Source organism: Phragmites australis, chromosome 1 (assembly GCF_958298935.1).
Source record: "Phragmites australis chromosome 1, lpPhrAust1.1, whole genome shotgun sequence".
NCBI classification, from domain to species: domain Eukaryota; kingdom Viridiplantae; phylum Streptophyta; class Magnoliopsida; order Poales; family Poaceae; genus Phragmites; species Phragmites australis.
The window spans coordinates 41,808,615-41,817,750 of NC_084921.1; the positions used below are offsets into that span (position 1 = coordinate 41,808,615).

The 9,136-nt window shown below is 39.5% G+C and overlaps 2 protein-coding genes across 2 annotated transcripts; both read left to right on the forward strand.

Moving 5' to 3' along the window:
• The first annotated feature begins 1,525 nt into the window (after positions 1 to 1,525).
• Positions 1,526 to 6,866, forward strand: LOC133919765 (uncharacterized). The gene is made up of 7 exons (XM_062364267.1): positions 1,526 to 2,343; positions 3,009 to 3,248; positions 3,937 to 4,026; positions 4,602 to 4,751; positions 5,179 to 5,303; positions 5,912 to 6,041; positions 6,123 to 6,866. The coding sequence occupies exons 1-7, from the start codon at positions 1,735 to 1,737 to the stop codon at positions 6,246 to 6,248; spliced, it is 1,470 nt and encodes a 489-aa protein (XP_062220251.1). The 5' UTR covers positions 1,526 to 1,734; the 3' UTR covers positions 6,249 to 6,866.
• A 97-nt stretch (positions 6,867 to 6,963) lies between these two features.
• On the forward strand, positions 6,964 to 8,520 carry LOC133919774 (uncharacterized). Its single transcript, XM_062364279.1, has 3 exons — positions 6,964 to 7,527; positions 7,630 to 7,721; positions 8,300 to 8,520. Exons 1-3 carry the CDS (start codon positions 7,319 to 7,321, stop codon positions 8,386 to 8,388), a joined length of 390 nt encoding a protein of 129 aa, XP_062220263.1. The 5' UTR covers positions 6,964 to 7,318; the 3' UTR covers positions 8,389 to 8,520.
• Positions 8,521 to 9,136: the final 616 nt, after the last annotated feature.

Consider the following 9,136-nt stretch of genomic DNA (forward strand, 5'->3'; position numbering starts at 1 on the left):
TCACTAAATTTGAGACACAAAACAGATACCAAATTAAAATTATACCTAATTATTCATATGAAAATAATTTTGTAACACTGATCAGTGAGCCTTCTGAGTAAGATGAGGTCATATATTTGCACTACTAACCCAAGCTAAAACAATAAATAAATACAACCAAATATGTTTATATCTAAGATTATATGTATTCATCGGACTAGACTGATAGATATTCAAGCAAACAAACACACCTAAACATTTTCTCGTGAACCCGAGCAGGTTTGCATTGAATATCGCCGAAACTATTTTATATGCTAATCGGATCTCGTATACCAAATATACCGAATAAATCTCATATATCGGATCAGATTTCAAATAGTTGTATTAAATATCGAATTCGGATGGAGGGAGTTAGTATCCATCGGATCAAATATTCGAGATTAAAATCAGATATATTCGAAGACTATCTAATAACTATCCGAGCATATTTTTTAAAACTTACTTTTTCATACGTAGTTAGATGGAGAAGATCTTTATATAAAAATTATAGCTCTTGACAATATCTACAAGTTTGTAGTTGATATTTTTTATTTGAAGTAATTAATATGTCCAAATAATTAATAGAAGCTTTTGTTAACATACTAGGTGCTTATAATTTTTTTATACTCTCATAGAGTTTTTAAACGTTGAATTTGGACTAATAAATAAGGAGATATGAATTTCTGAAGTTGTATTGTTTTTCAACATTTGTGATTATGATTAGACATAGTAAAAGCCAGAATTATTTTTTGGATAAATATCAAAGTTGTAGAAACTTTTGTGTATATAATTTTAATATGCTTATTTGTTGTGTTTACTGTTGTAGAAAAACAGATATAAAAATAACAAAGTGAACTGTAGATATAAAAAAATAGATATGCTTATTTGTTGTGTTTACTATTATTTGTATATTTCATCTTATTATTTTCATATGTAATTTTCTACAACATTAAACACAATAAATATACACATTAAAATTATCTACATAATGTTTTTTTACAACTTTGCTATTCAAAAAATAATAATTCTGGCTTTTGTTAACCTAATTATAGTCACAAATGTTAAAAAATAAGACGACTTCACAAATTCATATCTCCTAATTTATTCATCTAAATTGAATGTTCAAAAACTCTATGAAAGCATAATTTTTTTACACAACTCTATAGTACATCACATTCTATAGTTTAATCTCTAAACCTTAAACTTCGGTTAACTATTGATGGCTCTTCAAGGATAAATATTTTTTTTTGGTAAAATAGATGAAAATAACGAGAAATAAATAAAAATTAAAAACAATAGCAGATAAGGAAGTTGTTTTATAAAGTGATAAATAAAAATCAACTTATCTTTTAATAATAAATAATAAATTCTCCAAACATTTCGAAGCGAGACCAAGAAGGTTCCACTCCGCCGCGGGGAGCCGAAGCGGCGCGGGGCCAGCCAGGCCAGGCCACGCGGCCGGAGGGGTGCGGGTGATTTCCATGTCCCCGTCGACCCGGTCCCATCCCTCATCCCTCACCTCATCCCAACGCGATCGTCCCCCGCCACTATTATTGCCACACACCTACCCTTTGTCCTCTCCTTCCTTTCCCCATTCCACTGCCGATTCCTTCGTTTCCCCTCGTCTCTTCGGCTTTGATTCGCTTCGATTTCCGATTCGCGAACCCTAGGGTGGTGGTGACCGGACAGCGCTGGGATCCCGTGGTGACGCCGCGCATGGAGATCTCGTTCGAGGCGTGGGAGGGCGTGCAGCGGCACGGCCAGGATCTCGCGGACCGCCTCGCGCAGGGCTTCACGGGCCTGCTCCAGGCGCCGCCGCAGTTCCCCTGGCCGCCGGCGCCGCACAAGCGGATGCCCTTCGAGATCGATCTCCCCGTCGTTCCCTTCGGCGCCGGCCGCGGCGCCGGCGCCGGCGCGGGTAAGGATTTCCCCTTCCCAGCCGCGGCCGTCTCCTCGGTCATCGACATCGGCGGGAGGCTCGGGCAGGCCGGCGTCGAGCTTGGGGCTTCCGTCGGCGGGGCCGTGCAGCACGTCGTAAGGCAGCTTCCCGTGCCGTTCCGGGGCGGCCAGATCCGGCGACGCAAGCTGCCGTCCCCGCAGGCGCCGCCCCCTGCGGCCTCGGTTGGTGAGGGGGCGGTGGGGCACGCCGTAGAGAGGACTGTGGATAGGTGCCCCCTCGAGGCGGCAGCGGCGGCAGCAGCCGCAGCGACTGGGAGCGCCGCCGCGTCGAGCGTCAGTGGTGTTGCGGGCGGCGATGACTTGGATGAAGAGGACGAGGGCTTCGGCTGCGACATTGGGACTTTTGGGAACTTTAAGAAGTCAAAGGTACGATCCAACTCGTGGTGCTATTATGGATTTTGGCATGTGAAGTTTGCGTCTCAAATTCTCAATTCAGGCGCACAACCTTAATTTAGGGTTCCTGCCGCTACACTACTAAAATTGAAGTTTCTGGTCTAGCAAAGGCAGGATTTGTCTTGATATAACTGGTTTAAGCATGTCTTAACGAATTCTCGTAAGGTCAGGCCATGTTGCTTGCAGGAGTTATTATCTAGTTTACTGCTCTTGTAAATCTTATATCCTCGGTAAGGATCTCAAATCCTAATTTATAGATTGAAGTCACGATTTTGCATCCTCTGTTAAATTGTTCTTTTCTTTGGTCAATAAGTTAAATTTATCGCTTACAACCTCTCGAGTCAACTCACGTACAACCTAGAGATCAGAGGCTTGATCCACTTGGATGGTGGTTCACACATGAATCAGAGGGCTTACAAGCATGGTTGTACGGGAGTTGTACGTCCAGGGTTGTACTTGAAGTATTTTTTTTAACTATACTTGAAGTATTTTTTTAAAACTATACTTGAAGTATTTTGAATTAACCAATTTTACTGGACATTATGTGGATTTGTTTTACCTCTGCTAATTTGGGGTCATGTTACATTGACCCACATGACACAGCATAATACTTACAATTTCTCTTGATGAGTATTTAGGGTACTGTAAATATCTCAGCAACGTACAGTACAAGGAGTCAGGACATTGAGAGTTCTGTTGTTGCACGCGGTGACCTCTGGAGGCTAGAGGCATCACGTGGTGGTTCTACTTCTGGAAATGATACCTCGCCCCTTTACCTTATTCAATTGGGGCCTCTACTATTTGTTCGAGACTCTACACTTCTCTTGCCTGTTCATCTATCAAAGCAACACCTGCTTTGGTATGGTTATGATCGCAAGGTACTCATACCCTTTCTATCGCCTCCCACAAGTCTATTACAGTGCTTTATCTATTCTTTTAAATTACAGGTCCTTTCTTTTGCTCCTCTATATATGCAGAAGTTATGTTCTTTATTATTTATTAAAAATGGATTTTTTTTGTTACTTCGGTGCAATTACATGTATATCTAGACCAGCTCTACCTTGATTTGCAAAGCTAGGTTATGATTTACTAGTCAATTAGCTAAGTAAGTTATGATTTGTTAGTCAATTAGGTTTGAAGTAGCTCTCAGGAATATTACTACTGCAATGCATTATATACCTCCCTCTTGTATCATTTGGATGAACAGCTTTATGCTACTACTTATGATGTATGAAGTACTGGTAGATTTGCAACCTATGAACTTGTAGATCAATTTTTGCTAGTACATGTGTATGACAGGATAAATTTGATATACTATATTATGACCTTATAGTTAAGGTTGCTGTTCTTTTTCTTAAGTTTAAAGTCACGATTTTTTAAAATAAGCATCATGCACATATCTCAAAAGCCAAAACTAGTACAACAACCATGGCATTGACTTACATTTAACATACAAAACAGTAACTTATTAGTAGCTTGATTTGTAAAAATGAGCATGCATGTCCTTTGCCTATGTTTGCTAATATTTTGTAATTTTACATTTTTAAAAATGTCATTCCATTACAGAATGGAGTTCATTCTCTCTGTCCAGCTATATGGTCAAAACATAGGAGATGGTTGATGATGTCGATGATGTGTCTCAATCCAGTAGCCTGTGTAAGTTTCACTTATCACACTCTTCAGTTTTATGAATATATTTTTAATCTCATGCTAAGTGTAGATGTCGGTGACGTTTTCTGATTTTTACATGTAGAGAGATTATTTGTAGTCACCAGTGTGTTATATTAAGATAGTGCGATCAAAACAATTGACTCAGCTATCTTTTGGGAGTGCTTTTCCTTGCATTTTGTACTGTATAGTTGTGCAAACAAAGGATATGTCCTACCATGGTCTTCTATTATTGGTGTTACTATTTTCCTGATAGCCTGAGAGATAAGCCTGTCCATTTGACTTTTGAGGTTGAATTTTCTGGCCAATGGAACATTATCTAAGATTAATTAGTGTTACCAGCTTCTTTTCTGTAATTTGTAAGGAATGCAATAGCCTAACTTGTATTACAAAAAAAGTGGTCATTTACAGTATTACACCCATGCTTCCAAAATTATCAACTGGTGTAGTCTTATTAATGATCAGTTATTGCTTCATGTAACTTCCTCCTTATATTTTTTTTGGGTGCATTTGAAGTTAGGGTATTAATGTCATCTAACTGAGTAACACCGTCTTTGTTGCAGTCCTTTATGGATCTGCAGTTCCCTAATGGGCAACTAACCTATGTTGCTGGCGAGGGGATATCGGCCAGTGGTTTTCTTCCGTTATTTAGCGGGTTGCTTCAAGCTCATGGAAAATATCCAGGAGAAACAAGAGTGAACTTTTCTTGCAAGGTTAGTATTTCCAGTTTATATTTTTATATTTATCGATTGTGGTGTCAATGATTTTTTGTTTACGTGCTCTGTAAGTGAATTATATTAATATGAGATTATCCTGCAAGGTTGCAGGCCCTGGTATTTCTGAACAAATTGTGTTAGTACCTAATGCAGTATGAAACAATGGTGATATGCATTAAATGTTTGACCAGCAATTACTCTGCATTGTGGTTAATCATTAATCAGTACCTGATCAGAAATATGTTGTGATGTTTATGTCATATGACTCATCACAACTTTGTTAATTGGGATGTTCCGTATGCTCACATGTGTTCCAATTGTGTATGGGTTCATTTTATCATAGTTGTTACTTGCTTGGACATACATGTCCAGCTGTATTCTATTTGAGTTACAACCTGACTCTTTTCCCCCCTCTTCGTTGAAGAATAAGCATGGCACAAGGTTCACTCCTATGTTTCAATGGCCGGACAAGTCTGTTTCATTCGGAGTTACTCAAGCCTTAGCATGGAAAAGATCTGGTCTTATGGTGAGACCCAGCATACAAGTCAGGTAGTTTACTGAAAACATTTGGACAGCTCTGCAGCATTTTATGTTCAATAATATGCAGTTTTTCATGTCGTTACCTATTAAACTAGCATTTTATAAGTAACTTGGCTAAGAAGTGAGTGGCATCTGCTTTGCGTCATTGTTATCTGTCATCAGTGTTCATGTAGTGCAAAACGCATGTGCTTGTTGCATTTGACTTTGATAAATGAATATCTGCGATAATTGTGGTTATCCATTGCTAATGATAATGCTCAGTAAATACTGTTGGATGAACTGTTGTAGAGATCATGCTGATTCATAGCACATGCATTGTTAGTTCTTATTAAGTAAAAAGAGCTTTGTGCTAATTTATGAGGGGTGTGTAATGCTTTTATTGTTAACTGCAAGAGATTCTAACATTTATTAGAGATTTTGTTATTGCTAAATCATTTTGGCCCAATTTGTATGGGCCTGGGGCACATAGTATTGTTTTTTGTTGGTTTGTCCTGATGAGATTGTCAGATCCAGATTTCATTGTTCATCAGTAGAGTCCTGTTGTATGCTGCATGAGGTTTCTATGTATTCTTGACTTCTCTGTTTTAGCACCCTTATTCATGGCATTCTATTGGCAGTGTGTGCCCTACGTTTGGAGGAAGTGATCCTGGGGTACGTGCAGAAGTTGCCCATTCATTGAAGGAGGAACTTAACTTAATGTGCGGCCTCTCTTGTTCAAGACGTCCATTGGCTTTTGCTGCTCTCTCTGTAAGCTCTCCTTGCCCAAACATGTCTGCATGGTTCTTTCTAAGATTCTAGTTTGGCTATAACTGAATCTTCACATGGCAGATTGGGCGATCTAAGTGGAATGGTCAAGTGGGCAGTTCTGGAATGGTAATCACCTTGGAAACACCTTTTAATAACATTGGAAGGCCATCGTTATCTGTTCAATTGAATGGTGGTTTTGAGTTGTGATGTCTTGAATCCTGTGCTGAAGTTGTACATAAAGTGTATATATTGCTATCACATAGTCCATTCTCCATAGTCGTGGAGACAGCTGCCGAGCTGATCAACCTAGAAAGTGTCCGTGGAAGTGGGTTGCAGCTCGTTTTTGTTACCATAGGTCTCAACTTGGCAAATCGGCTGCTATGTTCCCCATGTGGTTAGAGAAGTCAACTGCTTTATTCCCCATTCCGAGACTTGCATTATTGTCTCGCCATCCTTGATACTTGCAGTTGAGCTCATCTTTTTGGAAGTTCAAAAAAAAGGAAAGTTGTGAGCTCATCTTGCTATGACCTGTGCCTGTGTGCAGACATGTAGTCATGCAAGAAGATGCTCATCAAGAAGCTCATCCTTTTGGTGCAAGACTGATAACACTTGTAGCAATACTTGAAACATTGCTGATATCCAATTGTCTGCCATCTGTATTGCTTGTGTTGGATCTTGTTACCATCACAATTGATCATCAGACGGCTTGCATTGTTGATTGTTGAGACACTAATTGGTGTGCGTTTTTTGCTGCAATCTTGTGTTCTTTTACATGTAATGAACTAATGATCAATGAATGGAAGACTAGCTTGGAGTCTTGGACCAGTCTGGTGCCCCTGATAAATCTACTCATTTTTTTCTTCCATTCCGTGCTTGCCTTAACCTGATTCTGCCTTACGAGTGTCGAATCCTTCGAAAACGGAAAATTTGTTCGTAGGTTAGAAATCTGACTGTTTTGGCCTAAAAAGACTGTCCAATTTTTATATATCAAACCTGTTACAGGTTAATCTGTCCAGTTTTTGTTCGTAGGTTATATATTAATACTTTATTGTCATTTCTGTGCGCGCGCGTTACTATTGTGTCAGATTAATCTCGAAGTAACTAAGTAGCCTTAAGTTCAAACGCTTGCATCGACTATTGCTATTAGTTGCATGAAATAAAAGTTGAATTTGTAACCGGGCAATGACCCATATAAGCACAACGAAGTGCCCAAGTTAGGCTGGTGAAGTTTCACTCTGCGACCTGAAACAGGTGAATCTACGCTCTTCGGACCCGGAATGCAGCGCAGGCCGGCCATTGAGATCGCTGCCACCATTCTGCTCCTGCTTCATGTACTCCTGTTCTCACCGGCCGCCATGTCCGCCGCCTTGGCTCCGTCTGTAGCCGATGATCTCGGCCCGGACGTCTACATTGTCTTCGTTAGCCGTGCTGACTACGTCGACTCCGTGGACTACGACCTCCGCCTGCTCGCTTCCGTCGTCGGAAGGTTCGCCGTCACACGCACCAGTGTTGACAGCCACGTCCATGCATGTCGCAGCTATGAACTCGATCATATTAACAGCACTGACATCTCCTGGCTTTGTTACAGCACAGCGGAAGCCAAGGGGGCGCTGCTCTACCACTATAGCGGCCTCGGTTTCGCGGCGCGGCTCGCATTCAAACACGCTGATCAATTGTCAAGTGAGTGCAGTTGGTTCCTTCATATCAGTTCTATATATGCGTAAGGGAAGCTTCAGAGAAAAAAAATTGGAAGGAACTACGTTAGGCCTGTTTGGCCGTACCGTAGCTGAACATTGCATTGCAGAAACGGCGTAAATTGTTTACATCATGAATTTGAATGTTAGGGGTAGACGAGAGGATACATAGTTTCTGTTATGCATAGCTGAAACTTATGAATTTTTTTTAAACTGTTTTTTTAAAAAAAATTGCTTATGGTTTTTGAAAAAAAAAATGTTAGCTTATAGTTTTAATTTTTAGACTCTCAGTATACAAAATTTCAGAAAAAATCATTCTTAACTAGTTTATCAACTTTTAGTTTATTTCATCGGAAATCAACTTATCAGTTTTTCAAAAATCAACATAAACTCAGCATGTTTGGCATATCTTATATCTTAGAAAAAGCAGAACCTGCTGATAAGTTATGCCAAATAGTATCATAGAAAAAAAGACATTATCGGTTGCCTGGATGGATCAAATTCTGCGATCGAAAGATCTCATATTTCTGTTCGTTTTTATTTTAATTCGTGTGTATGTTACAGAGAAGGAGGGCATTGCTGTCTTCAAGGACAAGACGTACCATGTCGAGGAAGATGGTCACTTGCCTCGTTTCTTCGAAGAGAATGTCTGAGCTGTCAAATGAAGCTTGCACACGACAACTTCATTACAAACGTCGTTTGGAGTACACCAGTGCGGCGATCTGAAATAGATTCTAAAGTTTGGTATCAAGCATACACTTGCCATGGTGTGAAATAGATTCTAAAGTTTGGTATCAAGCATACACTTGCCATGGTGGATACGTTTCTCATCGAAGGTCTCATGAATAAACTTGCAAATCTCGGGGATCTTGTACTCCAACAAAAACACGTTCAAATGCTCACCTGACCTATGCTGCCACCTTGGCCTTGCTGATCAGATGTGCCCATTTAGGTCCTATTTATTTTTTATTTTGATTACGGATTCTAGTCTCAAAATTAAAAATAAAAATAAATGGTCTAATATAAAAATTGATTCTTATAATCTACAAGCTAAGTTGTACTATAGAATCCTACGATCCACAATTTGGTGGGAATAAACTTCTCTATAGAATTCAGATTGTGATAATCTACAATTAGGACCTAGACTACGTGCAGTCTAACCTACAACCCAAGGTCATGGAATTCCATAGTATTATAAAAACGAACTTCCAACATGGCATATCGTCTCGGCCACGACCAACTTAGGTCTTGTTTGTTTTTTTATTTTAATTGTGGATTTAGTCTAAAAACAAAAGCAAAAATAAATAGTCTCAATCTAAAAGTTTATTCTCCAATCCACAAGTCAATTTATACTACAAAATCTCATAATACACAATCTAGTTTTCACAAATTCTACAAACT

Bases quoted from the DNA above. Each gene is read 5' to 3' on its own strand.
- LOC133919765 (XM_062364267.1), top strand. From the start codon at position 1,735: ATGGAGATCTCGTTCGAGGCGTGGGAGGGCGTGCAGCGGCACGGCCAG. The intron at 2,344-3,008 runs GTACGATCCAAC...ATGAGTATTTAG, and splicing joins GGAACTTTAAGAAGTCAAAG to GGTACTGTAAATATCTCAGC. The intron at 3,249-3,936 runs GTACTCATACCC...ATTCCATTACAG, and splicing joins GGTATGGTTATGATCGCAAG to AATGGAGTTCATTCTCTCTG.
- LOC133919774 (XM_062364279.1), top strand. From the start codon at position 7,319: ATGCAGCGCAGGCCGGCCATTGAGATCGCTGCCACCATTCTGCTCCTG. The intron at 7,528-7,629 runs GTTCGCCGTCAC...GCTTTGTTACAG, and splicing joins CTCGCTTCCGTCGTCGGAAG to CACAGCGGAAGCCAAGGGGG. The intron at 7,722-8,299 runs GTGAGTGCAGTT...TGTATGTTACAG, and splicing joins ACACGCTGATCAATTGTCAA to AGAAGGAGGGCATTGCTGTC.